We start from the raw sequence: 24,284 nt of genomic DNA on the forward strand, positions 1-24,284 counted from the left end.
TGCTTTAATAAAAATAGGAGTTTGGGGTTTGTTTTTTATGCGGAGGGGAGATAAATACTGCTCATTTATGCAATCCTATGTATGCCTACTCAGAAGCTCCATTATGTTTAATGAGGCTTACCCTCAGGAAAGCATGCATAAGATCCAGCCCAAGTTACTTTTGCAGGGAGGTTTGCACCCTGATGTTCTGCGTGTTTACTCAGAAATAAATCCTGAGATGTAGGCATGGTACTGCAGGCTTAATATAGTGCCTACCCAGTTCCATCTAATGAACTGACTACCCTTTCAGCTCAGTGCTATGCATGTTTTGTCGTGCGTGTGTGCTTGCATGAACTCTAGCTTCAGTGGTGAGGGAAAGGCACTTACTACATGCTCAGAGTTTCTCCATAACTGAGCCCTAGTTTTGAAAACAGACTCATTGGCTGAATCCTGGTGAAGTTTTGGCACAAACGAAGTTATGGGGAGGAAGATACAATGACAGCTTGTGCATAACGAGGAGGAGGTAGAGGAGAGTTGCACAAGACATCTGTTTTTATGAAGAGTTGCTGGAGGATGGTAGGATAAGGAGGGATGGTTACATGGAGGGGAACAGAATTGGTAGGGGGAGAATGTAAGGGCTCAGTGATGAAAGAAAAGCATTCTGCACATGCTCAGAGGCACTGTATATTTAAGAACATAAGAGCTGTGCTGCACCAGACCAACCAATGTCCATCTAGTCCAGCATTCTGTTCACACAGTGGCCACCAGATGCCCATAGGAAACCCATAAGCAGGACATGAGTGCAATAGCACCGTCCCACCCATGTCCCCCTGCTGCTAACATTGGTGAAATGTAAATAAATTCTAGCAATTCTAAATTTGCATTCATGCATATCCTTCAGAAACTTGGCATGTTTCTTGCCTGGGGAACACCTATAATGACCTGTACATTTGCATACACATTTATTCAAAAACTATTGGAGAAGGGTGAAGGGAAGGGAAAGTAAATCACTCCCTCCCCCAAATTGGAGAACTCCCCTTCCACATGAACTGCTGTACCTATCCTTCTGAAACTTCACTGGTTTCTTACTTAGGTTCAACTCTGTGATTTTCAGAACAATGGACCACAAGGAAAACAGCAAAATAAGTATGTCCTCTTTTTGGAGACCTCACAATGTCAAGGCCACCCTTGCACAAGAACTAAATTCTGAAATTTGGCAGACATGATCTCTGATGGGGCAATGAATCCTGAAATTTTTATCCAATTCTTCCAAGTAATAAAAATGTTATTGGCAGTTTTCTTTAAAAGAAAATCAAAATATAAACCCTGCACCTATTTTTCTGACATTGGGCAGGTATAATTCCCTCCTAGGGGGCTACTGTGCCTGCAATTATCATCCAGTTCTGACCAAGAGAAAAAAGTTACTTTTTTCCCAGTTTCCCATGGTAGTCAACAGGAAACATAAAGACTTTTTTCCAAACATTGACTCAGGTTTGGGGCTGAGCTGAAGTGGTCTAACTATAAATTGGCCAGAGCAGAAGCAGGATGTTTTCCAAAACGCTGAATCAGGGTCTGAGTTGAAGTGGGGGGGCGGGGTCAGTCCACGCTTCTTATACATGTATGTAATCTATACACACATTCAAGCACACCACGTGCGCATGCACATACACACACACACACACACTATTAGAGGTGTGCTTAGACTTGGATATATTATATATATATATATATATAAAAATGTGAGATATATGAAAATTTGTGTTAGGGACCTGTGCCCTGGATCTTTTAAGAACCTAGCAATGCCCCTGGAGCAGTCCCTTTTCCCAAGTCTGAAAGAAAGATTCCAAGTAGACCTCTTTCACTTTAAGATGCACATAGCAGAGAGGGCTACTTTTCACTGCCCACACAGTGAATGTGCATAATCCAGTGCTTGAATTATGGGGGGGGGGCATAGGGGGTGTGACATCCAAAAGCCCCACTCCCTGACTTTTCCCGGTTCTAGCCAAATCATGCTTCGCCCCCTCCCCCATCTTCTAAAATAAAAGCGAAAGGGGGCAGGCCCCCTCTGCAGCCGCCACTACAAGCACGGCCCTAACGTCTGAAAACAGCCTTTGCCCTCCTCTGCGCGACAGGTGCACCGGCAAAGAGGGGTGTGCGACGGCGCAAGCTCGAGAGCGGGCCTCATCGCCCGACTGTGTTTGTATCACGCCCCGTAGAATATAGGCAAGGATTGGGGTGCTGCAGCACGCCCCCTACCGGGGCCTGGTGCTCCGTATATGCGGCGGCGGCGGCAAGGTTATTTGCACTTAGCCGCTTTGATCGGGGGGAGGGACCCGAAAACTCTCGCATTCCTGACATAGCAGCAGCGTCTTGCGCAGTCCAGCCTCCCTGGCGCTCGGTGCAGTTGGAGGAGGCAGGCGCCGCCGCCGCCGCCGCGCGCAGTTGGCTAGGCGCCTTCCTTCCAGCAGGGGCGGGCGCAAGCAGGCAGGCGCTGTGCGAGGAGGCTAGTCGACCTGCGTGCACGCGCAGTACTCTCACATTCGCGCAGTCGCCGAAGCCAGGGGCACGCAGCTGCGCGGAGCGTTGCTGGTCACTTGGGGCTTTTTCTGTGCTCGTTTTTTTCAAGCGTTCCTCCGCACCCCAAAGCCAAGAAAGGCACCGAGTCGGGGCGGCTGTGGGATCTCCAGCAGCGCAGTTACGAGGCCATCTTAAGGGCTGCTATGGTCCGGTAAGTTTCATGCCGCCGCCCGGGACCGCGCTGCAGAGGAGAAGAGGTGGCCGTGGCGTCTGCGGAAGAGGAGAGGGGAGAGAGATTGCAAGCCACGGGGGCCGCTCTTTCTTTAGCTCGCCCCTCACCGTGGCGTCTGGCCGCTCCAAAAGCGACATCCCTATTGTCAATTGCCATGTTGCCTCCTTCTCCCTTGCCCGTGGTCTTGACAGACATGAGGGCGCAGGCTTTCCTTCCAACCCTCCTTGCGGCCTAAATTTAGATCTGGGGAGGCGGCTCCTGTTACCTCCTTTCTGTCCCCCCCCCCCGGTGCGCCCCACTTCCATAAACCGCCATCCATTCCGTGCCTGCAGTTGCTCCGATGCTTGCAAACGGCATTTCGTGGCAGGAAAAGTTTCCGCGGGGGCGGGGGGAGGATCATCGGGCGCTGCTGATTTGGGTTGGGGGCGTGCTGGCTTTGCAGGTGCCGCTGGGGGTATCCCCTCCCCTTGGCTTTTGTCTTGCTCGCTCGCTGCTGGCCGCTGCTTCTCGGAGCCCAGAGTTCTCGTTCTCACTTAGCAGGAATGTTAATTGCAATCCAAACCCCGATGATGTCAGTGCAGAACTATTTGGAAAACAAAGAGCGGGCAGCGAGGCAGGGGAACTCGAAATACTGCGCAGATGGCAATCTGCTGAGTGCGCTTCAGGCGGTCGCGCGCTCTCACTTTTGGACTGGAAGGATGGTAGCGTTGGGGGTCGTGGGGAGGATGATTTGGAGGCCTCCTTACGTTCAGGGTGATTTCCCCGTGAACTGATCATAGAACTTATCGTAGATCAATAAGCAAGGGCATACCAAAGAGGCTCGTGTGGCACTTAAAAAAAAGAAAAGAAGCAGCGCTATCCCGGCCAAGCGTGCATGCCAGGGTGCAACCTAAGCCTAGAGCTATGCACACTTTCCGAGGAGTAAGGACCGTGGAACACAGTTGGGACTTAAACTTCCAGCAGGCATGTAAGGATTGCGCTGTCCTTGTGGCATCTGTGGTTCAGTCTTAAGCATGTTCCAAGACTAATCTTTTTGAGTTTGCTGTAGAAAGACTTAAAGGAGGTTACTCCTCTGAAATGTATAGCCATTAAGATATGGGGTGTCATACTTTGTACGGTGTAGAAATCATTATTATTTGTAACCCTTCGCTGAGCCCCCTTCCTAGAGACTAACCAGTAACCATAGAGCTTATAGGAATGAGTGCAATAAAACTGTGTGGCATTTTGTGCAATTCAAAGTGCTGTAGAAATGCCAAATAATAAAGAATTAGTGCTCTTAAAATTATTAATCTGTAAAAAGATCGTGCTGAATGTATAGCTCACACCCCTCCTTTCTGCATTCAGGAATTAATTTGGGGCAGGGTTCACCCATGCTATTAACCCCCAAACCTTTTTTATAATACAAAGGGTTAGTTTTGTAGCATAGGTTTTGTTAGTTTTGTAGGGGATAATATAGGATGGAGGAGTGGGTAAATGCACTTCGCTTGGAATTATACCCCTCCTGTTTGTTGTCCCACTATAGGACATTATTTCTCTAATAGCTTATGCATTTCAAACAGCATGGCCCCACTGAACCTATTTTGTCATTTCTGTGTCCCCAGTTGCCAAGCACTAGCACTGTGTAATTTGCAAAACATTACAAAGGCCAGTGACTTTAGGCATGTTCAGAGTGCTTTTGCTGGTCCAGAGCCAGCCTCCACACATCTGGGATCAGAAGACAAGGCTTCCAGGACAGAGGGCATAGTTGGTTTCAGAACATCAACTACTGGCTGCTTTTTTGCGCCAACAATGCCTTCTTTGTGAGATTTCTCATTTAAAGAATTTACCCAGAGACCATTTTTGTAGTCTGTTTTTCCTTATGGGGTTGAATAAAATATCTGTGTCCTTGGAGAGGGGTTTTCAGCTCCTTTCTGCTTAAAGATTAAGAAGCCCCTGTGAACAGAGGTGGAAAGAGTAGGGCTTTTCTACAGCCAACTTAATAGATGGTCCTCACTATGATATTGCCATTGGAGTGATAGCTGTTGTACGGATAGCCCCAATAGGAATGATCCCCACTGCAAACACCTTATGCGTGACTCTCCTGGTCATCTTGAAAAAGGCGATAGTACTTGTTAGCCTTCCCCAGCCTGATGCCCTCCAGATGTGTTGGACTGCAATGCCCATAATTCCCAGCCATCATGGGAACCACATTGGGGAAGGCTGTTATAAAGCCAGTCTCTATTGGAAGAGCCATGTGCAACTTCTAGGCTGTAACCATGCTCCATTTTAGACAGTTGGAAAGCTTATTCACTCTCGCCACAAGTGTGGTTCATAGGGCAAAGTGTTGTATTGGGATCTGGGAAATTTGGGGTTCCATTTCTGCTGCAACCTGTTGGCTACACTTACCGAGTCAATAATATCACTTCACACGCAGCCTACTTCACAGGGTTGTTGTGAGGAAGAACTAGATTGTAAAAGTGTACATCACTGCATATTCCCCAAAGTTAGGCTGCAGTTGTATGTACACTTACCTGGAAGCTAGTCCCATTGAAACTGGGAGGACGTGTGTAGGTGGCAATCCCATAAAGCAGCCTTCCTCAACTTATTGCCTCCAGATGTTTTGGACTACAGCTCCCAGCACCATTGGCCATGTTGGCTGGGGCTGATGGGAGTTGAAAATCCAAAACATCTGGAGGGCACCAGGTTGGGCAAGACTGCATAAAGGATTGTAGGGTTGCAGTCTTAAGCATGCTTGGGAGAAAGCCCCTTTGAAATCATGTTGATTGATTGCATTTCTATTCTGCCCAACCCAAGAGCTCTGAGTCGTTTACAACAGACAGAAACAGACCATTTAAAACTAAACAAAACCCCAATAACTTAAAATGTCATTGATCACATTTGCATCCTGCTCTTCCTCAAAGGAGCTCAACATGGAAATACATGAAGTTGTGTCATTGGGTAGTGTCCAATATCAGTTCTACTTAGAGTACACCCATTGAAATTAATGGGACACAAGTTAGTCATGATTAGATGAAGTCCCGTGAATTTCACTTAGTCTACTCCAGGTAGGACTAACGTTGGTTACTACCCATTATATCCTCACAGCTCTGTAAGTTAGACTAGGTAGCCTCTGTGAGGGAGATGAGACTAAAATGGGTCTTAGTCCTCAAGCGAGAGTTCTCCTGGATACTCGAGAAGATGTAAAATTGGAAGACTTCCTTTCTGCCCACTCCTGTTCTCTGAGCTGTGCTAGCTGCTCACTCCTGTTCTCTTCACTTTCAGAATCATTTGGCTGGAAAGGGGCTGCTAGATTCCAGGGACAGTGTGTTTTTTTGTGCCTTTGGGAAGCACTGGTGGACCACCAGTTAGCAGAGAATGAGGACAGCTGAGGATTCCTCTGGGACTGTCCTTCATCGCCTCATCCAGGAACAACTGAGGTATGGCAACCTCACAGAGAACCGTACACTCCTGGCAATCCAGCAGCAGGCCCTGCGTGGAGGAGGAAGCAGTGGTAGCCCACAGTCCTCCCTTGAGAGTCTCACCCAAGAAGAGAGCCAGATGGTTCAACAGTCCACACGGCAGGAGCCCCAAGGCCAGGAGCACCACGGCGACCACCTGTACCTGGAGAATAACATGTATCGGCTCTACCAGCCTCAGCACAAGGGCGAGGAGCTCCCCACCTATGAGGAGGCCAAAGCCCATTCCCAGTATTACGCCTTGCAGCGAGGACAACAGGCCATGGCGGCCTTGTCTGGGGCACAGGCTGAAGGGGGACAACGTAGGGCCTACGCCTCCGACACCAGTAGCCCACACCAGGACGAATCTCTGAAAGAGCTGAAGCGTGGACACGTGCGGTCGCTCAGTGAGCGGCTCCTGCAGATGTCGCTTGAGAGGAATGGAGCCAGAGCTCAGAACCACATGAGTTCCTCTCACAGCTACCCCCAGCTTTCTAGGCACCACCAGCTCTCAGTCTCCAGGGGAAAGGCTTCTGAGGCCCCAGAGGCCCGTGGTCCTCCTCCAGAATACCCCTATATAATCCCTTCACAGGAGGCATCGGGCAGTTACCTCCCAGACCCCAGGCACCATTACAGAGAAGGTCCAGGATTTCAACATCCTGAAATCAGGTAACCCATCATCTTGGTATATAGCGGCCTTTCCCAATCTGGCACCTTCCAGCTGCTTTGGGCTACTACTTCCATCATCCCCAGCCTACTGGGTGGGGTTGATGGGACTAGTAGTCCAAAGCACCTGCAGATTGCTGTGGGTTTCAGTTGTGTTTAAAAAGCCTCCAGAAAGACTTGGGATGAATTGCATTCACTTGACATATGACTGGAAATCCATTCACGGCTGAGATTCTCAGGGTGCTTGAGAATCACTTTCTTAATCCAGCCACTGAACTGATCATTTGCTTTGCACAATTGGCCCTTCCATCTGATTGGATGGAAAGCACCTTCTTTTTTTTCTTCCCATAGAAGGGAAGTGGTTATGGACTATAACCGATGCAAGCAGAGCCTGGAAATATACTGACTCAAAAACATGTGTAATGATTTAGTTTGAGAGGAGTAAACTAGGTCCAGGGCTTTGGTTTTTTCCTCCAAATTAGCCTTGCTTTACGGAAGCAACCTCTTTTTCTTTGTGAGTAGGTTTGAATGTATCGTTCACTTTGCTTTGGAAAGAGGTATGGTGAGGTGGGGTGTGGAGAGGAGAGGCACCTCCGCTTCCACAAAGGTAGCAAAGCGAAAAGGAGGGACAGTTATCTTGGCTAGCAATGCTCACTCTTGACCCAGGAAAGTGACAAAGCTGGTCTGAGTTGCATGGAAACACTTGAAGGAATTAAAGAGGCTGTGGGAAATAAAAAGAGAGCTTTTTGGCTCCCAGCCACCTCTGTGAACACAGCTAGTGGGGAGTCACAAAATGCACATGGCTTTGTTTGGGGCGAGGGTTAGGGCCGGGACTCCATCTCACCATCCAGTCAACTTGTAAATATAAAGTAGAAGAAAGTCAGAGAACTTCTTATGCTTCTTTGTACTTGGGAAGGTGATGTCTGGGAGGCTAAACCTAGAACAAATGCACACAAGGTGGGGAAAAGGAGAACAGTCATGATATGCTCAGCAGAAGCTGCATGTGGTTACTTACAGAACTTGGGGTCTTTTTTTCTGCATGGAGGAAAGTTAAGTGATGAGTGCTTTAGGAGACAGCATCAAGGGGACCATAGTAAGCCCTCAAAATATGAATGGAAGCTTAGCTTAAGATCCTGTCTCCTTGGCATGTGATTGCCTTCCTGAGATCATGAGTTGTGCCACCAACAATGGATGAGTTTACTGAGGGCTGATCTTGGACAATGTATGGCATTTTGAAGTCATCCTATAAAGGGCTTTCCTATTGGTTTGGGAATATCATTGTTTTACAGATGTCTTAAGATTATGTTTGCAAGTGGTTTCACAACTGCCTGCCGCTCTTTGTGACTTACTGGCAAGCAGTAGCATTAGAGAAAGATGGGAGCGGGAGGAGGAACGGAACCATAATATCTCGCTCTGAGGCAAACTAGGGAATGCTGACAGGAAGAGATAATGTTGGAGACAGGAAATAGACTCTTTCCGTGGGAACAAAAGGAGGGGTGGTGGCTATATGCTGAAAGGAAGGTGCATATTTTTGCTTGCTCCAAGATCACTACACAAGAATGTCTGAATTAGTCCCTGTTAGGCAAACCTCAGTCAGATGAGGCCACGTCTTCTCAGGAAGTACCTTCCCATTCAGGCACCAGGATGGTGGCTATGCTGAATTCTAAGAATTTCAAGCTGCCACTGCAGATGATATTTATGAATGGTTAAAGACTGCCTTAATGATTTTTTTTAAGTAAGATCTCTGCACGTAACAGATACTCCTGTAATTTACTAAATTGTTCACTTCAGGGTGGTAGACCAAATTTTGACTATTACTTCAAGAGATTTGAACACCTACATTCACATTGATGCCTCCTGTGAAATTCACACATCTTGTTTATCTTGATAACTTTGTCCATTTGAACATCTCAGATGGAGGCTGCAATTCTGTGTGCATTTACCTTGGCTTGAGCCAGGTGTGAACACAATGGGTTTATTTTTGAGTAAATATGCGTAGGAGTCTGCCTGTCAAGCTGTGATAATAGAAGCACATTTGCTTGGAAGTAAGCTCCATTGACATCAATGGAGCACCAAGTAAATGAGCTTAGGATCAGGGTACAAGTAACTTCAGTGGTGTATTTTAGCTCCATGGTAATCAAACTTGCTGGATAATAAATGAATATTAATGCATACAGATACCAAAGTACTTCAAAACAGCACATTCTCTACTATGAATTTTGCAGTGCGAATTTATTTGTAAGTCCAAAGGCTTAACATCTTAAATTTCACATTTGGGGTGAGCGACAGTCTCCTTCAACACCATTCTGTACTCCTCTGTGTTTTAAACACTTGCAAGGTGTTGAATGGTATAATGTTTGCTCTTTAAGCAAGGGGACTTTGGGAACGATATAAATGTGAACATAACATTTGCAACAATAAGGCTTGGATTTGAAAAAGCACTCTTCCTTACCCAAGTTCTCATTCTGATCATCCTGATTGGCCCTTGTTTTTTGGAAGCATAGGGCTCTGCCAGTGAGGCATGGTTTTTGGATAGGTGCATGGCACTAATTGATCTGACGGAGTCTGCATTCTGAAACAGGAGTAGTCTTGTCAAAACTGCATTGGGAGTTACTCAAATAATCTTTTGTGCATATAATAATTAAGAGTAAATTCAGTGGCATGCTTCCTATAACCCTAAGGGGGTTGCGGGGAGGAGAAGTAACTTATCAATGAGTCACAAGAGGAGTCTAAAACAGTTTGCGCTGTCTGGATTGCTCCCCTAACCCAGAGTCTCAAGATTTAGTCAATGGAAAGGCAATGTGAAAAGGCCCTAAGGGTACAATCCTATGCATATTTAGACAGAAAAAAAGTTCCTATACCTCCCAGCATTCCCCAGCCAGCATTGCTGGCTGGGGAATGCTGGGAGGTGTAGGACTTTCTGTCTAAACATGCATAGGATTGCACCCTAAAGCTCTAGATCTTAGAGTATCAGAAATTCAGGGTGTAAAATCATTGAGGCGTAGTGACTTAGGCTGCTCACCTGAGTTGGAGCTACATACTTATACAGTATTGGGCAAAACATGGTGCTGAGGCCTTCCTGCTGCAAAGTGCTTGCCTTTAATTCCTTCACCTCTTCTTTCTTCAGGGTGATGCAGGCCCAGGTGCCCCAAGCTTTCCTGCCACCACAGGCTGCACTGTGCCACAGCCCTCTGGCATCGCTCACTTCAGCTGGGATGGAGGCCCTTATGTCAGCCCAAGCTGCCTCTGCCAGTAACCACTTGTCCCAAATGGAAGCTGTGTTGGTGGAGAACGAGAAGGCGCTGAGAGAGAACGAGAAGCTTCAGAGGGAAAATGAGATGCTGCGGCGGGAACTGGAAAGCTGCGGTGAAAAGGCCAACCGGATCCAGAAGGTAAAAGAGCAGACCTAGCTGTACCTTTTTCAAGAAGCTCACTTAGAATCATAGAATCATAGGGTTGGAAGGGGGCTACAGAACCATCAAGTCCAACCCCCTGCTCAGTGCAGGAACCTTGAGTCCCAGGCGGTCTCTTGACCAAATCCAAAAAGGAGGAAATGCATCACCAAAAAGGGGTGTGTGTGTGCCATTTTCCATAATATTTGCATATGCAAATTTATGTGTATCAGTGCGAATTTAAAAATAGTAACTATTGCTTAAATAGAAATACAAGACATCCCACCATAGTTGAGAAGACAGACTAGGTGGCCTGTGTGCCTACTCAGTCTGCAGTCCAGGGGATCCCTGTTGGTGGGCAGCTTTAAGTCCCCTTCTTCTGGTTCTTTGACTTTAAACCAGACTTGGGCTGGACAACCCATCAAATAGAGGACACCTTCAAAAAGAGGACTGTCCTCTTCCAGCTCCCCAAAATAGAGGACTGTCCTCTGTAAAGTAGGTCACTTGTCCACCCTAACCAAAACACATGCAACAGATGCAGATCTACATGTAGGTTGAGGCAGCTCAGTGTAAGGCATCCAATTCCCATCAATCACTCAAGATTCTAGAGTTTAAATCCATATTTAATGTAAGAAATTGATACCTTAAGGCCACTTGCTGGCCTCCTCTAAGTTGGCAAATCTTAACTGTGGGAAAGAATTACATCCAAAATGGTCTTTTTTGCTTCATTTGTTGAATGGAGGAGGAATTGGGGGGCTATTTCTAAACTACTTAATATTGGATTGTCGTAATTAACCCTTTCCTAGCCTTTCCCTTCTTCAGTATGGCTATAGAGCTAACCCATATCCCCCTGTGTGATGATGTAGGAACAATGGCATAGAGTGAAAGAGAGAGATGGCAAGGGATTTATTATAGGATGTCATTGGGGGAAGCCAGTCCAGCTCCTGTTCATTCTCAGCCATTCCTGTTTTTTTGCTAAAATAATCCCTTCAAACAGTAATAATGACTCTGTCTGAGCAACACTAGTTAGCTGGAGCACTGTGAAGGGACAAGACAGTAGGACTTTAGCTTGTTGCCTTAGCCATCCTTCTAAAGTGGTGCTCTTGATGGGTAGCCTTGAAGGATGTTCTTGGGCCTTTAAATATCGATGAGGCAAGGAAATGTTTGCTAGGTGTGGCTTCTCCCACTATTTCAGCCTTTCCCGACCTGGTGTCCCCCCGATGTGTTGAACTGCAGCTCCCATAATTCCCAGCCAGCATGGCCATTGGCTATACTGACTGGGAATTATGGGAACTGCAGTCCAACACATCTAGAGGGCACCAGGTTGGGGAAGGTTGCACTATTTTGATGGAAGAAGCCATCTTAATTCTGTGCTGCACAGTTGTTAAGGAAGCTCTTTCTAGGTCAGAAATGGGAAATTCTACCCTAGGAACACAAGCAGCTGTATTAAAGCGGGTCAGACTAGTTTTCCATCTAGCTCAGTTTTGTCTATTCTTACTGGCAATCCCTCCCAGGCAGAGATCTTTTCCATTAACCTGCTACCCAGTCCTTTTAATTGGAGATGCCTGGGATTGAACATGGGTGCTTCTGCATGCCAAGCATGTTCTCTGCCACTGAGCTGTGGCCCTTCATGTCCTAAAACCACCCTCACTTTGATGAGTATTTGTGAATCTCACTGGGCCTGGTTTTTACATCCCACTGCCACCTCCCTGTTTACACTTCCCTGGAGGTCACTGGTACAAATCTTAATGTGGAGAGTTGGGTCAGTGTTGAAGCTTGACTAATAGCTCTATAATCTGTCAAAGCATGCAGGCGTGTTGCAGAACAGGTAGCGAAGAAGTGGAGCCCAAGTGCTGAGGGTTAGAACAGCCTGTTCCAACAGGGGAGGGCAGAAAACAGAGTTTGGGCAGCTTGGGCAGGGTGAAAAGTTGCCCCCTACCAAAGACCTCTGAGTTCCACCAGTGTTTAGTGTTCTCCTAGTTGGAGACTGCAATGGTCCAGCCTCCTGCTGTAAACGAAAGCGTGTATCAAGGCCATTATGAAGTAGTCGTTGTGACTGGGGACTGTCATGATGCTCTCTATGAAAGTTGAGGGCTCAGCAAAACACCCCACAGCCTCGGCCTTGTCTTCAGCCACATTTCCTAAAATCCTCTCACTCTTGCCTTTTGTTCCCCAGAAACAGCTGTCATGAAAACACATCTCCTTTATTTGTTTTTTAATTGTCCCCCCTCCACACACACACCCCACCACCCAGTTTAACAGCTGTGGAGCGCAAGCCCACGGTCCGCAGCAGGTCTTAAGCTGAAGCAGTTGTTGAGTGGATAGAAAAGAGTCCATTCGCCACCTCTATGAACAGTTGTGCTGTCCTGCTATCAGGCCCTCCCTCTAGGGGTCTGTACAGAAAGCCTTTTGTGTGGAGGCACACAAGGAGAGGCCTGTTGCAGCCTGGCTTCATCCACGGGTGGGGCCCTCCCCTCTGAACCAGTGAGTTATTTGGGGACTGCAGGGGGCTCGTGCCAGAGCTGCAGAGGTGGGGATGCAGGGAGAATGTGCCAAGCTTGCAAAGCAAAGTGGTAAAAATGGAACATGGAATTGGACATCAGGATCCTGCCAAGCTGGGACTGTGTGGGAAAGGGAGAGAATGGGAAGGATGGCACAATATATGCAAGGAACTGTCATGTTTCCTAATAAGAGAGAGGAGGCTGTAGTTCTTAAAATCTAATTTCGTGACTTTTGGGGGATAATGTCTCCAGAGCATCTGTCTGTGGTTTGGGTCTGGTGAGCAATCGCCAGCCTCTCTGTGCTACTGCAGAAAAGAGAAGGACGGGTCTGCAGCCAACATCACTCTCTAGCAGTTGTAGCGGTGGATTTTGCTGTGCATTCTCAAAGAAGTGCTGAGCCCTGTTTGACTTCAGCTAGGGCTTGCAGTCTCAGCAGTACATTGGATAGTGCAGTGAACCAGCAGGAAATAGCAGACCACGGTGAGTTTGCCCATCCCTAGAAATAGGGAACGGGCATTCTGAACCAGCAGATAGGAGATCAGAATTGTACAGTGGCCTGTTTAAATTATGTTGGAGCAGAGTGTAATAAAGCTGACACAGCCTTTGTATGAAGCCTTTTTGGCTGGCATCTTTGTGTGTGTGTGTGTATTAGTTTATAATTACTATAATCAATCTCTCTCGCACGTGCACATGCACACAGAATGAGAGAGAGAGAACGAACATCTACCCTACAGTGTCTAAACTGCTTTGAAATCAATTTAAGTACATGACTTTTCCAGTCAACCATGGGATTTTGTGAGGGTGTCCACCCAGTTCCTCTGACCCCAAATCCCCAAATTTTCTTTTAAAAAAATATAATGAAAAAATGGTAATCCTATTGGACCATTACAGCATTATACATTCATTCATTCTCTCTCTCTCTCTCTCTCTCTCTCTCTCTCTCTCTCACACACACACACACACACACACACACACACACACACACAGCGCACCCCTGACCTCACTCTGGTCTGGCTACAGAACTTTGAGAAGTGATGACTGATCCCAGTTCAGTTGGCAATGCAGACATGCTCAAAAAACACAGCATGGGACAGGTACATGCCAAGGAGCATCTCCCTGCCTACTGCAATTTGTATTTCACTCATGGCATGTAAGATTTTTCTGCTTGTCTAGCTTGTGCCTATTTGTTTCACAAACCAAAGCAGACACAGCACTCAAATCCATTTTCACAACCTGAGATCTAGATATTAAGAGATGATTGCTAATCTTCTGTATTCCTGCTCTGGTTTGTGAAATATGTAGCTTGAGCAAATATCTGTTAAGGGCATTCAGGGATCTTCTCATACAGATATTTTTTTAACTGAAGTCTCTTGGTTCTCCGCCTTAGTTGGAAACTGAGATCCAGCGAATTTCAGAGGATTATGAAAACTTAATGAAAGCGTCTTCTAAGCGAGAGACGTTGGAGAAGGCCATGAGGAACAAGAAGGATGGGGAGATGCGGCGGTTGCAGGACTTCAATCGAGATCTGAAAGGTAAGGTGGTGTGGAAAGCCTTGGGCAATACACTCAATCCCAACATTTCGGTAGAAGATACAGTAATTAAGTTGCAAGTTGGTTTCAGGCTTCCAATTCCACATACCTTTAAAACAACCCAGTGCCACTAATATGAGCCTGCCCAAGGTGCAATCAGATTGCACATATGCTTGCAACCATAATTTCTGACTCAATTCAGATCATTGTGAACGAGCCATAGGCATGTATACTTACTGTGCCCGTCTTGGACCTGGCTTCTCTCTCTCTCTCTCGCCTGATTATTGTTGGGGTTTTCATGCTGCTTTGGAGGGCCGGTGCTAACCATAGTTTGCCAGTTCGGATGTCATGGCAAACTAGTGAGCAGTAAACAGAAAATAGAGAGGGAAGCTGTGTACAAGGGGAGCATGCAAGTACATGCTTTGTGCATGATTAAACATGTGAAGGCTGGAAAAAAAACACAGGAAAATGGCGTGGGGAGCAGAAAAATTAGAGAACGCATTTTTCTCCAGGAATTTTTGGAAAATTGGGAGGGAAATGGTCCCCCTCCCCTGCATGTTTCTGGTGTTTTTCCAGCTGTTTTTCCAAGCCTTCACAACTCTGATCATGATCTTTCAAAGCATGGTTTGGAAGATTGTTTGAAATGAACCATTTAGTTTGGTAGGCTTCTGAAAACATCTAGTTCTTTAATAAAAAACTTAAGTTTCAAGACCTTGGAATAAGCGGGGGAGAAAGTAATAAAACACACGCACACATGTACGTATGTACATGACAGAGTGTCTTAAGGTTTTGAGCCCAGAGGAAAACATGCTGATTCTCCCTAAATATATATAAAAAGTAAAGCTGTTACTGTTCCCATTCATCAGCATGAGCCATTGCTAGCAGCCATGTGTCCCTGAAATTACTGTCTATAGTTTTAGCAAGGCACTGTCTCTGGCAGGGGACAGTAATAGTCGACGTCCTTCTGGTAGTTCACAAGTTTTTGTATGAATTGTGTTCTAATCCTGATTTTTCTTTCAATTTGCCACAGAGCGATTGGAGTCTGCCAACAAGCAGTTGGCTAGCCAGGCACAGGAAAACCAAGAAGGAAACCAAGGGACTATGGCAAAACTTGTTGCCCAAAGTAAGTATCTCTCAAAAGGTTTCTGCTGTCGCGACTGTAGTTCTAACACAGTTGGCCTTTTCTTTGTTTCAGTCTTTTTCCCTCGACACTTTTGCTGCAAATGGATTGGGAAGGGAAGAAACCTGTAGGTCCCTTTAAGATTGAAGAGGAGGCGGATCCTCCTTTGGAAGCTTTTTGCCATTCCCCAGAGAGCGCTAAGCTGTTCTTGGCACTTAAACTAGAGCCATTAATCACCACAGCCATCAGTGTGACCTGGATTCTTTGCATTCCAGTGGCTGTTCTGGCTGTTCCAGCACACAGGCTGAACTCCCTCTGCTTAGAGTCCTAGGTCCAATCTCTCTCTCTCTCTCTCTCTCTCTCTCTCTCCTAGTCTCTCTCTTTTGCTATTGTTCTGGATATTTGAGAAAGGAGGGATTGTTGCCAAGGGATGGGAATTGGGCAGGGTGGGAGCCGGGAAGGAAAGGGACTTGTTCTTAACTTTTTAACATCTGATGCAAGGAACTGCCTCTAATCTTTCATAGAGATGACTGTTGCTCCCTCCCAATGAATAGCTTTCTTTCTGGCCTTGTAAATACAGCAGTGTGAGATTTCCAGTACAATCGTACGCATGGTTACTCAGATATAAGCCCCATTGTGTTCAGTGGGTCTCATCCCCTAGTAAATGCATTTATTTGAGTGTAATCTCAACTTAGTATTAAATGTATTAAATGTCTACGACCCTCTCATGGCACCTTTGTTACACTTCTAGAGTGGCTCTTTAGTCATAATTTGCTTATGAAGGAATTGCATCCAATGGATCAGGCCGTAGTTGAACTTTCCCCAGCCTGATGCTCTCCAGGTTGGCTTGGAATGCCAGGAGTTGCAGCTTGGTACTTCTGGTGGGCACCAGGTTGAGGGAGTCTTTCGCTCAGATCAGCACAGCTTTCTTATGCAATCTGTAGTGGCAGGCAGATTGCCATTACTTGGGGTCTGGGCAGCAGAAGCTAGTGGCTCCGATGTCAGTGGGGCGGTGAATCCACTCCGGGTTTCGGTCAGAACCAGTCAGAACTCTGAAGGAGCTATCCTTCAGAGTTCTGTCTGAAACCTGGAGTGGATTCACCGGCCCACTGACATCGGAGCCACCAGCCTCCACTGGGTCTGGGTGTTGAAGGAAGAAGCTATTTGCTCATAGCCCTCTACTGCTTGAGTCTTGGTGAAAGTCGGGGGAAGGTCCCTGGTGGTTTCTCCAGAACCATTAGTGGAACTGTGGAAGCTCTGTCAGGCTTCCTTGCCCTCCTGGTCTCTGGTAGAGTCAGTGAAATGTAACTATGTAGCCTGTCCAGGCATGCATGGTATAAAACAGGTAGCTCTAGACTCGGGGAGAGGGGGAACCGTAGGCCCTCTAGATGTTGTTGGACTCCAACGCCTATCAGCCCCAACCATCGTAGGTTGGATATTGTCAGATTATGGCCTCCCACCCTTGCTGTTGAGCTGCTCAGACCGCTGTGCTGAGTTTCAGCAGATTCTTCCTTTCACTCCTTGTGCTAAACATTTTTAGTGCCCATGTCATGATCACAGCATGGAAAACAGTGTGAGGATGCCCAAATGAGGGTAGTGGTAGCTAGGAGCTTAGCATAAAATTGAAGTACCTTGGCACAAATGTGCATTTTTGTTAGTTTGTGTGCTTCCAGAGGGTGTCAGTTAGCCCTCTGGGTACCAGCCCAATATGATCCTACCATGGACTAATTGAACAATGTGGGCAACACCCATTTCTCTTCTAATGACTTGGAGAAGGACTGGTTCAGTCCATTATAACAGGGGTGGGCAACTTGTGGCCCTCCAGATGTTGTTGGCCTACAAATTCCCTACTGCTGTGTTATAGTTAAACATTCTCTCTGTAGATAACCGCGAGGAATGTGTTGGGCTGCAGTGTTTAAGAACGGAGTGGATATCTATGGGTTGTGTTAATGGCCTCTCCTCCTTGTGTTGCTTTCAGACTATGAGTACCAGCAAGAAAGGGAGAAGCTGCAGCGGGAAATTGCACGGTTGCTTGGTGCCAATGAAGACCAGCGGCGGCGGGCAGAGCTGCTGGAACAGGCTCTGAGCAGTGCCCAGGCCCGGGCTGCCAAAACGGAGGATGAGCTGCGGAAGAAGCGGGCATATGTGGAGAAAGTGGAGAGGCTGCAGCAGGCGCTGGGACAGCTCCAGGCAGCCTGCGAGAAGCGTGAGCAGCTCGAACTGCGTCTCCGCACTCGCCTAGAGCAGGAACTGAAAATGCTGCGGGCTCAGCAGGTGAGTGGAAGGCCAAAGAATAGGACATGCAACAAGGACTTACCAACTCAGATGCCAGGGTTATGAATCTGGGTTAGCCAACTTCTGATGGTCATGTATCAGTCAGAGGTGTTGGACTTCAGCTCCCATCAACGCCAGCCAGCATGGTCAATGGCCAGCCATGCTGGATGTTGTAGTCCAAAGCATCTAGAGGGTGCCAGGTTGAGTCAGGATGTCCTATATCCTCTCCTTGCCTGAGGCCCAGCAATTTCCCTTTGTGTTAACTTGAAGGGAAGCATCTAGAGAATATTAGACCAATGGTCTAATATTCAAACCCAATAATATGCAAAATATTTATAGAACAATAGTCAAATCATGCTTGCTAGAGATGCAATTCCTCTCCAGCTTTTTACACATCTAGTCAGATGGTCCAGTGATTAGAAATGTGTGGAGGCAAGCATGAAAGGTTATTAGTTAAGTACATGACCACCAAATTGTGAATGACCCCATTGGTAATAATTACCAGCCCACTTTATGGGTTGATACCTTGTAAGTTAGCATGTGCTGTGATTCTGGTGGCCACGCAAATGGAGGTTTAGAAAGAGAAGTATGCACAGTCTATGAAGGCCTGGTCCTTCAAGATAGGTCTCAAAATAGTTAAATCAACCTATTCAGTTGGAAGCAAAGAAGGAATTGAAAAATAGACATTGGGAGTTCTGTCAGTCCAATCTTACATATATTAAAAGTGAGTGGCTGCCATTTCCAGAACTGCCACAAGTGCAGATACTTATTAAGCGGAGATGTGCCAGCATCCAAGGCAAGTCAGGAGTGGGACCACATCTCGAAGAAAAGTCCTCGGCAAAGAAGATGCTGAATGGATGCATGTTCTTCTCAAACCCTATTCTTGAAGCAGTTTAATTCAGGATGCCCATCCCTAAGTCTAGGCCCCATTATGCTTTATGTAGGTGGTTTTTGGTCAGCAGCACAGAATGCGGTGTCACATGGGGTCTTTGTTTCTCTTTTGAATCCAGAGACAGATGGGAGCACCTAGCAGTAGCTCCCCCGAGCTGAATGCCCACATGCTGTCCGAACAGCTGAGAGAAAGGGAAGAGAAGATCCTAGCCCTGGAGGCTGATATGACCAAGTGGGAGCAAAAGTACCTGGAAGAGTGCACCATGAGACAGTTTGCCATGGATGCCGCTGCCACCGCTGCAGCACAGCGGGACACCACCATCATCAACCACTCCCCACGCCACTCCCCCAACAGCAGCTTTGACGAGGACCTTTTGCTGGCAAACCACAAGCATCAGGAGATGGAGAATAGGTCGGTCTTGCTAGAGATTTCATATGGGGCTACTTGTCCGCTGGCCTGGTCCCAGCTTGAAGGACAGAATTTGTCCCTTTCACTCTGCGTTGATTAAAATGGGGGAAGAACATTTGGCCCTCCAGATGTTTGTTGGACTGCAGTTCCCCATCAGTGTTATCCAGCATTGCCAGTGGTGCGGGATGCTGGGAGTTGCAGTCCAACAGCATCAGGAGGGCTACACATTCCCTACCCCAGGCTTTAAAAGTGGCTTCCTTGCTGGATGGCTTTCAAAACATGCCAGAGGAAAGCTGGTGTGTGTAGTGCCCACGATGGGTCTGTAGCGTTGAAAGCAGGCTGTTCATCTGCAAAATGGAAATGGAGGAAATGGGCTGTGGGATGCTGAGAGGGGAAGCTCCATTGAGGTGCTGAAGAGCAGGAGTCTGAAGGATGCTTTGAGAAAAGATGCTTCCTACAAACTCGGATGTTGCCTCTGTGTTTTTTCTCACATTGTGTCACATTCTTTTATTTCCCAGGTTAAAAACACTTCATGCCCAAATACTCGAGAAAGATGCTGTCATCAAAGTCTTGCAGCAGCGCTCTCGCAAGGACCCCAGTAAGGCTCAACAGAGCTCCTTGCGACCTGCCAAGTCGGTGCCATCCATCTTTGCCGCATCTGGTGCCCAGAATTGGCCAAGCACCTCTGTCAGTGAAAGTGGTTCCCAAGGGAGTACAGGTAATAAAGACTTTGCTTGATGTTAGGAGACGAGAAGGGAGGGATTCTATAGCTATAATGTATATAAGGGTCCTGGTTGTGCTGGCTCCTGTTATATCTCCCAGGAAACATTTGATTTGTGGTTGTATTTCGTATGGTATCTATGTTCCTTTGCATCCACTTACACTTGTACTCTTAGGAAGGGATTCTGGGTCCCTTCAGTTGTTATGTCTCTGATTCTCCAAAATCAGGCATGTGGAGTGGTTTGGGACAGCCATAGTTTGCTGTGACATCAGGCCAAGTTAAGGTTACAGCAAACCCTGGTTTGCATACCTACTGCAAACCATGGCAGGGTCCTTACGGTTGTGTTCCAATTGAAATGTCTTGCTCCTAGTCTTGCAAATCGTAGTTCGAAGGATCAGGAATGTGTCATCTGAACTGAGCATCTTAGGCCGTTGGTCAGAACCTAGAACCATGAGTAAAATGGTTCTCCAGTTGGTTGCCATCGCTTGGTCATTAAATAAACTCAGAGCTCCACAATCAAGCATGGAATTGCCTTCCATGATGGGAAGCTGAATAAATACGTCAGTGGTGTTTTAGGTAGGCCTTCCCCAACCTGGTGCCCTCCAGGTGTTTTGGACTACAGCTCCCCGTATTCCTGAACATTGGCCACGGTGCCTGGGCTGAAGTCCACAACATCTGGAGCACACCAAGTTGGGAGAGGCTAATTTAGGTAGTCAGTCTTGATGCCAACTTCTTCTCTTGTAGATGCTCCTGTTCAGGAGAAAATAGAGAAGGGGAGACTAGCACAGAATTGTGGATACTTCCCTCCCTTTAATCAAGGGCTTGTTCCTCTTCAAATTCTGCAAGCCTATTCAAACATCTCTGAGTTTGCTGGTCTGTAAAGGGGTCTCCTTTGCTCCTTCCTTCAGCTCCCAAGGCCTCAGCAGAAGCAGCCACCCCATCAGCTTCTGTCCCTTTCCATGCCAAACGTGGCAGCAAAGACGGGAGCACGCAGACGGAGGGCTTGCCTGAGAACCCTCCATGCGAGGAGCCTGAGTCCCATCTAGAAAGCAGCAGCGGTGCAGCAAATTCCCTCGGTAAGTGCCGGCTGTTGGCCTAACCCACAGAGTGTGGTGGCTGTAGGATGTCCATGGTGCCTGACCTTCTCTCATGGACTCTGCTAATAGCTATGCTTGCAGTACACCCAGTGAACTGCCTTCGCCTACCAGGGATGCCTGACACGGTTCACATAGCTAAGAGGAGAACACAGAGCTGCCTGCTGCAGGCTAAATGCCAGGACTGAGATTCCTGCCATAGTGAGTAATCATGAGTTTCATGCAATGCAGTACAAGCTTATCCTAGAGGAGCAGGGGGGGCCTGGGGGGAGAGAGCACAAGGCGAGGGAAAGAGTGATTCAGCGATGGCTCGTGTGGAAAAACTACACCCCTTGAAGCTTCCTAAATTCTGTAGTGGTCTCATGGATACCACAGTAAAGGCCAGAGGTGCCCCAACATCCCACTGCCTGAACATCTTGGAGAGAAGAAGCCCTGAAGGATGGTTCACGTCTGGAGAGAGAAATCTGAGCGGATGCCTTCTCTTTCCCCACACCCTCCTCAGCTGATGGTGCTTATCTTAGTCTGTGGTTCATGCGCTTGACCCAGACTCAAAACCACAAATCCAAGTGAAATCTCTTTCCTTGGACCTACAGAGATGATGCACGGCATTGGACATGCTGAGGATTTATACTAGGAGCTGGATTTGGTCAGCCTCCTCCAACATGTGGCCTAAATGGATGAAAGACACAACCATGGGCATCAGTCCACACATGCCACATATATGGGGGGGGCCTTCTGGCCCTCCAGATGTTGGACTACAGATCCCATGAACCCTGACCATTGGCCATGTTGGATGGGGCTGATGGGAGTCAGAGTCCCACAACCTCCAGCGGTCCACCAATTTCCCACCTGTGCATTAGGGGAAGGGTTGCAGGAAGGGAAAAGCTGGAGTTTTGCTGCCAGTCCTGTAAAGTGTTTCAAATGGACAGTTGCTTGGTGAAGTCATTTCTCAATATATGGCTTGTAAGGCTGTTTCTATTTTAGTTTGTAACATTTGGGATCAAAGTTTTGCTGCAAAAGAAGCTGGGGTCATTGATGGGTTTCCCTTAGCCTTATTTCCAAAGTAGCTTTGAACTCTTCCTCAAACTGTTTGCTTGGCTGTGTTTTCTTGCAGAGATGTTGCCAGCTGCTGAAAACCTGGACCTGTCAGATATGGTGGAGATTCTCATCTGAGGACCAGGAAATCCTCTGTGTGCATGACCAGACCTAGCCACTGCTGCGTAACTAGGGGAGGGGGGGCAGTAACTGACCAAGAGAGCAAAGACTGAGGAACCCTTCAGCAATTAGGAAGGCCGGCGGAGAGTGGGACAAAGGCTTTGCCAGAGGGGCTGGAGGAGGACGCCAAGCAGATCAGCGGATTTCGGGGTGTAAAGCCATGGTGGCAGTGCACCTCTGTTTGGGCTGCGAGTGCCCACCATCCCCCCAACAGGCTTCTCTCTTCCTCCTCCCCCAACAAACTCAGCAACAGCTGGAGCACCGTGCATTGAGGCTGGTGCTGGCATAGAGGCAGCTGCTCCACCTCTTCTTCGCTGCTGGCTTGGGAAGCCAAATGGGACTCTGATGCTGCCTGGGCGCAGCCCTGCAGAGGGTTGCCTGCTGGGGTTTGGCACTGAAAGAGGTGGCATGCCTGATTCACTGGGCTCCTGGCAGGTACCTGGACCTGAAGTGTAAACTGTCATAAGCAAAGAGTGTTTTATCTGGTGCTGGTGTGGTTAGAATGAATTCCATGCAGCCTCTCCTTCCCCCAAGTCCAATTTTCACATCTCCCAAGCAGAGGGACTGCTGCAGATACTGGGGATTTCAAGCAGTCCCTTACTGTTGTCTGTGGGATAGCATATGGCCTGCCATAGGTACTGGCAAAGGGGGATCAAGGAGATGGTGCCATTTTTTGTTGTTGTAAATCTCTTCTTTAAGAACAAGCCCAATAGTAATCAACATTTCAGCCACAGTCCCTCTGTTTTGGCTCTTTCTGTCCCTTTCTGATGTTTGCAGTGGATCTGCCTGATCTCTATTTGCTCCACATCACTTAAACTAACCCCCACCCCCAGTCTTGTTTTCAGATTTTTCTAGTGTTTGCTTTTCTTTTCCTCCATTTCATATCCTGTTTGTCCAGAGTTAAATATCCGCCTTCAGAGTCCTTCAGATTCCATTTCCTTTGAAGCAATTTCCCATGATGCTTCAGACTGGAATTTCCCTGCGTTTTGTTTGAACAGCAGCCACGAGCCAAGTGTTTCTGTTTCTGTGCACAGCAAGCATAGTTTCTGTGTTGCCGTTTCCAAGCTGTCATCTTCTAAACTGGAGACAGCCTCATGGGGTGTAGATGGGTGCAGCTGTATTGGGATGAACGGCTCCAGTCCTCAGCTGGTGTAACACTGGGGTCATTCCATCCATGGGCAATACCATCTGGTCCAAAGCAAGATTGCAGCTGGACCTCTTACTGACACGAACAGTTATTTATTCACGTAACAAATGATTCAGAAAGTGAACTGGAACTACTCCAGGACAGTGGGCGAAGTATGATGTAGTACGTATTGGGGGGTTGTGTTGAGTTTGTATGTTTGTGAAGTGGGAAATGTGGCCAACAGCTAGTTGTATTTTTTTCAAAAGAAATAAAGGGCATTCGTGGGAATGATGTAAGTGGATATAGAGGTGCAAGACAATTTTATATCCCAAATGTATCTTAAAAAAAACAAAACAAAACAGAAAAGCACATGTTGGATAGGGTATCAGTTACAGAGACATCCCTTCTTTCTTTGGAACCACTCCAGAATCTACAGTAGAATCTTTTTACATTTCCCTGTCTACTGACAGCTGGCTCCTGACAGTAGCCAATGTTGATAATCATCTGTTACTCACTCCACCAAACCTTGGTGCTTTCTAGATTCTGCCTTTACCCACTTTCCTCCCCACTCCGGTATCTGTTAAACATGTGCATTTGCTGGACGACTGCATGTAAAAAATTCCCCCTCCATAAATATGTAAAAAGGTGTTCAGTGATTGTGCATTGTTTACAAAGTGAAAAAAAAGCAAAAAAAGTTATGAGAGAAAGAAACACAGCTTAATATATTTCATATTAATATTTGGTATTCCTTTTTAAATATTTTTGTGCTGTGAACTTTTTTTTCTGCCAAAGACAATGAGGGGTGGTTTTTGTTTTGTTTTGTGTTTGGTGCATTTTAAGTTATCTTAAGTATTTAACGTAAACCTGACTGTTTTATTATGCCGCCCTATACCGAGATTGCTGTAGCATTCTACTTGGTATAACAATATTTTAATAAAAAATAAATAAATATTGCCTAATAAGCCTAAGGCTGTATTCTTCCACTATGTGTGTGCTTTTGTGACTGGGAAATGCGAAAGTGATAAAATCCACACACAGGTAATGGGGAGCTGGCAGATCTTAAAAGCTGGAGTATGGCCAATTAAAGATTTCCAGGGGTTAGAGAGTCAGTACTTTGAGTAAGCCTATCACTCTTTCCCATGACTAGCAAATTTGCAGCATATATATAGTTTGCAGAACTTGTG

General features: G+C 46.9%; 1 protein-coding gene across 1 annotated transcript; it reads left to right on the forward strand.

Annotated features, from left to right (window-relative positions):
- The first annotated feature begins 2,281 nt into the window (after positions 1–2,281).
- On the forward strand, positions 2,282–24,066 carry AMOTL2 (angiomotin like 2). Its single transcript, XM_084846946.1, has 10 exons — positions 2,282–2,707; positions 5,990–6,831; positions 9,956–10,220; positions 14,109–14,253; positions 15,281–15,373; positions 17,349–17,644; positions 18,655–18,947; positions 19,463–19,662; positions 20,574–20,741; positions 21,874–24,066. Exons 2-10 carry the CDS (start codon positions 6,083–6,085, stop codon positions 21,930–21,932), a joined length of 2,268 nt encoding a protein of 755 aa, XP_084703072.1. The 5' UTR covers positions 2,282–2,707; positions 5,990–6,082; the 3' UTR covers positions 21,933–24,066.
- The last annotated feature ends 218 nt before the right edge of the window (positions 24,067–24,284 follow it).

The sequence above is a fragment of the Heloderma suspectum genome, chromosome 3, assembly GCF_057233095.1.
Source record: "Heloderma suspectum isolate Gila_16-S chromosome 3, 16-S_ref, whole genome shotgun sequence".
NCBI lineage: Eukaryota > Metazoa > Chordata > Lepidosauria > Squamata > Helodermatidae > Heloderma > Heloderma suspectum.

Bases quoted from the DNA above. Each gene is read 5' to 3' on its own strand.
- AMOTL2 (XM_084846946.1), top strand. From the start codon at position 6,083: ATGAGGACAGCTGAGGATTCCTCTGGGACTGTCCTTCATCGCCTCATC. The intron at 10,221-14,108 runs GTAAAAGAGCAG...TCTCCGCCTTAG, and splicing joins AGGCCAACCGGATCCAGAAG to TTGGAAACTGAGATCCAGCG. The intron at 15,374-17,348 runs GTAAGTATCTCT...TGTTGCTTTCAG, and splicing joins GGCAAAACTTGTTGCCCAAA to ACTATGAGTACCAGCAAGAA.